This window comes from Perca fluviatilis, chromosome 2 (assembly GCF_010015445.1).
Source record: "Perca fluviatilis chromosome 2, GENO_Pfluv_1.0, whole genome shotgun sequence".
Lineage (NCBI taxonomy): Eukaryota > Metazoa > Chordata > Actinopteri > Perciformes > Percidae > Perca > Perca fluviatilis.
Genome location: NC_053113.1, coordinates 13,894,609 through 13,900,308, shown reverse-complemented (window position 1 = coordinate 13,900,308; position 5,700 = coordinate 13,894,609). Strand labels below are relative to the sequence as shown.

The following is a 5,700-nucleotide window of genomic DNA, read 5'->3' as shown; positions in this document are numbered from 1 at the left end:
AAAATGACACGTTGTAGAAGAAAAAAGAATAATTATTAGGACACATTTTGAGTGGAGAAGAAGCGATGTTGCATTCTTTCATCTAGTTAACTTTTGAGCATATTAACACCGCACCCTTATGAACTTCGCTGCTATAGCCTATATATATATATATATATATATATATATATATATATATTAATCCACTCAGCTCTGACACTGAAGGATTATGGGACAGGCTTTCGTCCGGGTGGCCCCGGTGCAGCCGCCGGCCAATATACAGCACGCCAGGGGGCCACATCGGCCTTTTTGCGGGGCCCTTCCTGGATCCTAACACGATATTCAAATGTCAGGAGCGGGGCGGAACCCGCCGGCACCTTATAAGAGGAGGACGTCCAAGTTTCTCTACTGTATTTGCGCTACAACTCCGCCTGCAACACGCTGCGTCCCGAGGCCCCCGGTGGACTGGGGAAGAAAAAAAAACGGGCCAGAAGAAGTCAACATCTGCTGAGCGATAACAATAATACGGTTATGAAACAATGGATGACTGACAAATAAGAAATATTGACTTTACAATTCCCAGGAGCAGAGCGTCACATCACTCTTTGCTTCTTCTTTTTTTTCCCTCACCTTTTATTTTTTATTTTTTTACTCTAGATATTTTCTCCCTTTTTTTGCCAAAAAGGAGACAACGTTCTGTTTTGGGAATTATTTTTCCCCCTAAAAACTTCCAACTTTGCGAAGGATTTTATATTTATTTTTTTATATTTTAACATAGGTCATTGATAAGTCTTTCTCCTCCAAAGACTTGTGTTGGGGATGTTGAGTTCTGTGAAGATGGAAGCACATGATCTACCAGAGTGGAATACTTTCTACAGCGAGGCCAGTGAGGTAAAGACACGTTCACTCACAAAAATAACAGAAATGACAAAGAATCAATCACACTGTTTTTTTATTTAGGCTACTCGTGTTGTTAACAGCGTCGTCAAGTCTAAGGTTGTTCTTGCCAGTGGAGGAGAGAATACGCAATTTTATTTGCGCACGTTTTCAGAAGGACTCCGAACAAGAAAAAAAAAAAAGCTGTAATACTATCATGAGTTATAAAAGAATATTATAAAGATTTTACATTTAAATGTTAAGCTTCTTTGACCTACTGTAGGAGTGCCATAAAAATACAATATGTTAAGTATGATAGACTAACATTGAGTATGAAGGCGCACAGCATTTTGACCTGGGCATAAGAATTATTATCATGAGAAAAATTACTAAATTCAGATATTCTTCATCTGTGAAAATCCCAACAGAAACATTATTGGACTATTGAAAAAGCAAAAAAAAGCCACTACATTTTTAACCTACTTCAGTTTTTAATTGAATTATGAATACCTAATATAAATAGTCTAAATATTCAGCTTCTAAGTTGCTCACTAAATCATTTGCTCATCGATACGCTTTCTTCCTTTGTGTCCCCGCAGCCGCTCAACTGTTGCGACAATTCAGGTGCAAATGTAACGAGACTTTTTTCTTCTTCTTCTTTCTCACTAATTCAATTAGAGTTAATTCTATCAACAGCTTCAATTCTCACCTCTCCTCGACCTGATGAAATTACCGAGAAGAAAGAGACTGATAATAGTTAACCAGCGACCGGTCTGCGGGCCCGTATCCTTTCCGTCCCCAGTGGAATTTTATCAAGCACTTTTATTTCGCTTCGAAGGCTTTTTTGAGATTTAACAACAACACAACAACAACAAATTACAACACGGAATAATTCATCCTTGACATACACAAACGAATGAGAACAGAAAATAATCACATTCCTCCAGTTGAGCTGAACATTTTGGTTTACTTGTTTTTTCCACGGAAGGAGCGGAGGAGGCCGTCTGAACCGAGAGGCACCGTGACGCGCTTTTTACGCATTTTCAGGTTAACATCGCCGTGTGAAATCCATGTCCTCTCCCCGCGCACTGAGAGCTTCATTGTGCATTGATAAGGAGTCCCTTTTTAAATGGAGAGTCAAACCGCTTTACTTTTACATTTAAACAGTCACTTCAGTGCACTCATTTAAACTAATACCAGTTAAACGCCAGAGAGCCGTTTGTTTGTTTCCCAAATGTTGGAAATCAAACGTCAAGATTAGTTCATTATATTTTATTATTTCACTCTTGTTGCATGCGTGTCAACTGTGCTTTCTTGTGAATAACCAGATGTTTTGTTGTGTCTCTTTTTCCCCTCCAGATGTATTCCTCTCCCAGCACCATGAACTCTGGTCTGGGCTCCATGGGCTCCATGGGCTCCATCAACAGCTACATCAACCTGAACCCGGCCACCGCCTCGCCTGCAGGCATGAACATGGCGTACCCGAGCACCAGCCTCAGCAGTTCCCCGCTGGCCTCCATGGGCTCCGGGCCCAGCCACATGTCCCTCTCCCCGGTGACCTCGTCCCTCGGCTCGGGCCCTCTAACCCAGCTGGGCCCCGTTGCTCCAGGCTCCCTGGGCTCCTTGTCACACTACCAGAACATGGGCCAATCCATGAGCCAGCTGGGGTACCCCTCCACCGCGACCCTTAACCGGGCCGGGCACAAGGACATTCCCCCGAAGCCCTACCGACGCTCCCTGACCCACGCCAAGCCGCCGTACTCCTACATCTCCCTCATCACCATGGCCATCCAGCAGAGCGGCAGCAAGATGCTCACCCTGAACGAGATCTACCAGTGGATCATGGACCTGTTCCCCTACTACCGTGAGAACCAGCAGCGCTGGCAGAACTCCATCCGCCACTCGCTCTCCTTCAACGACTGCTTCGTGAAGGTGGCTCGCTCGCCGGACAAGCCGGGCAAAGGCTCCTACTGGACCCTGCACCCGCAGTCGGGCAACATGTTCGAGAACGGCTGCTACCTGAGGCGCCAGAAGCGCTTCAAGATCGAGGAAAAGCTGGCGAAGAAAGCGGGCAAGAGCCAGGAGGGGGGCTCTGGGAAGGGAGGCCATGGCGGAGATCACCTGGTGGAGGATCACAGCCCCACAGGAGGCTCTGAGGGAGCCGACTCCGCCCACTCAGACAACTCCCACCCGGGCTCTTCGGACGACCAGCCGCATCCCCGGAACTCCCTGGTGCCACTAGACTGCCCGTCGCTCTCCTCCTCACACCTCCACAGCCCGCCCATCTCCCTGCCGTCCTCCTCCTCCTCCGCCTCGTCCTCCCTGTCCCTCTCAGCCGCCACCTCCTCCAACCCGCTCCTCCACTCCCAGTCTCTGGTGGGTAGCTCCCACCTCCTGCCCGGCGCCATGCAGCAGCACATGGACCTACAGAGCGACCCGCTCAAGTCCCTGGACCCCCACTACAACTTCAACCACCCCTTCTCCATCACCAACCTCATGTCCAACGAGCAGAAGATGGACCTCAAGTCCTACCAGGACCAGGTGATGGCATACAACAGCTACACCAGCGGCTCTCCTATGGGAGCCAAGCAGATCTACGACAGCCCCGGGCCGGCCACCATGGACTCAGGCGCTTACTACCAAACTCTGTACAGCCGCTCGGTGCTCAACGCCTCCTAATATGGACACTCACCCCCCCCCCCACACCCCCACACCCCCACCTCCCCACATACACACACACACACACACACACACCTGTCTCTAGAGGTGAGCCAAGATGGAGACTTCTCTTTCTCTCAGCCTTTTCTAAAATGGACACCCCAGCTCTCTTCCTCTTTCTTTCCCCGTCCCTCTCTGGCTCACATCCAGTGGCCTTGGTAGAGACTCACATCTAAAATGGCTGCCGTGTTTGAGGGACCAAAGAACTTTTTTTTTTTTTCTTTTCCCAACTCTGACAAACATGGAGACTGGTTGGTTACATGGAGGACAGAAAAGTGTAGCTGGATGATAAAAAGTCTTAACTGATGATGTCAGATCCTGTCTTCGCCTGTCGCACGAGCACTGCACATGGTGAAATTGGCTTTGTACAAAATGTATATAGAGGTAATGTGAGGGGGCGGGGGGGGGGGGTATTTGCATTTATTTATGAAGGGAATAAATTTTAATATATCTTGTATAGCGCTCTGATGACCAGTTACAACCCAAATGTGAGGGGGGGAGGCGGGGGTTTAATCCAAAAAATGGAGAGACAATGGGCGAGTTTCAGGTTACTGCTTCAGGCAGATGTTACTGCGGTGGGAGACAGTTTTCTTTTTTTTTTGTGTTACAGCATTTCACACTACGTCCATCATTTCTGTCAGATCACACCATGGAGTGTGTACTTTCTTTTGTTATTTTGGTTAAACATATGAAGAAGAAAAAAGCCATTTTGTACTCGCTGGAGAGGAAACAGAAGCTAAAACAATCTTTTGCAGCCAGAAGGAACTACTAGGCAAAGTAACTGTGGTAAAAATAAAAAAAAAATAAAAGAATCATGTTGTGTTTATGTTTTCGTCACCTATGCGAGAACATTAAAACCAAATGCTTTTTTGACAGACTGTAACATTTTGAATAACAGATAGCTGGTGCCGTTCATTGGGGGAGTTCAGTCAGTTACTAAAACAGAGGAGGGGAGGAGAGATGCACTATGGGAGGATTTACATACAGTACTTTGCACTATGGAGCTCCCACTGGCCAGGTGGGCTGATAGTGTGCGTGTGTGTGTGTGTTTGTGTGTGTTACAACAATACTTAGGAACACCCCCTTACAATGTCAATGCATCAGCTCAATGTGATCAGTGTAACAATGTCAAAGGGTGTCAAATAACCTTCTGTCCAAAAAGTGCCTTTTCTTCAAATGACTACTGATCTGATGAGAGATCAATGTACAGACGATCTATTGAAGGATTATTCTGATAAACAGCAGAGGACGCAGAAGTTTCAGGTCACGATGTCCTCTGCAGAGCATGTTTTAGTTTCAAAGAGAAATGTCTTTTATTTAAGCTATGTTGCTTTTCAAACTTTGAAAGTGTGCTGATATAATATATTGTTTTTTTTGTTGTCGTCGTTTCTGTCGGTTTAAATGTGATTTGAATGATTCATGTTTCATTTTTTTTCTTATTAAAAAGGCAAAAAATGTGGGGAGAAATGGTGCTTTTGTTTTTCATTTCCATAAATGATAATGCAGGACGTGTTTGCTGTCAGCGAGGACACGAAACGGTCAAAAGTAACCTAAACACCGAAAGCTGCTTCACCGTACATTCAGTGTTCAAATCTGTATTCTTTTTTTTTCCCCACAGGGATGAGTAATCAATTCAGTTCCGAGTACTTTCTTAACATTCCACAAAATCATAAAAAGAGACTTCCTCTTTCTGGATTTCCCATGTAAAAAATTAAGCTTTAAGAATATTAAAAATCTACATAATGTCATCCAACTGGCTTTTATTATATTTGAAATAGAAAAAAAAGCTCCCTGAATGCAATGTTTCCTCATTTTCTAGACATTTTGCAGCAAATTATTCTTCACCTCTGCACAACATTTTCAAAAGTAAAGGTTGGTTTCTAGATCACATAGCGTTGCTGACAGGACCTCCATGACTCGCTCGGGTCAATCAATCAATCACAATTTTTTTTTTTTCACCTGTCTGGCGAGGCGGTGTCTGCAGGAATAGCAGCGTCTTGTTGAAACAGCTCCTGACCAAATGACTGTGGTGTGTGACATGTAGGACTGGTAGACTAAACATGGCTGCATCACACTGAGAGCCTCAAAGCAGGCCTCTGCACAGGCCATCGGCCCCGGGCGGCACAC

The 5,700-nt window shown here is 45.4% G+C and overlaps 1 protein-coding gene across 1 annotated transcript; it reads left to right on the top strand.

Moving 5' to 3' along the window:
• The first annotated feature begins 404 nt into the window (after positions 1-404).
• Positions 405-5,275, top strand: foxa3 (forkhead box A3). Its single transcript, XM_039791720.1, has 2 exons — positions 405-870; positions 2,215-5,275. Exons 1-2 carry the CDS (start codon positions 799-801, stop codon positions 3,532-3,534), a joined length of 1,392 nt encoding a protein of 463 aa, XP_039647654.1. The 5' UTR covers positions 405-798; the 3' UTR covers positions 3,535-5,275.
• Positions 5,276-5,700: the final 425 nt, after the last annotated feature.

What these genes read in the sequence shown, in the direction of transcription:
- foxa3 (XM_039791720.1), top strand. Translation starts at nt 799, where the DNA reads ATGTTGAGTTCTGTGAAGATGGAAGCACATGATCTACCAGAGTGGAAT. An exon ending in TCTACAGCGAGGCCAGTGAG is followed by an intron (nt 871 to 2,214) that starts GTAAAGACACGT and finishes TTTCCCCTCCAG; the next exon opens with ATGTATTCCTCTCCCAGCAC.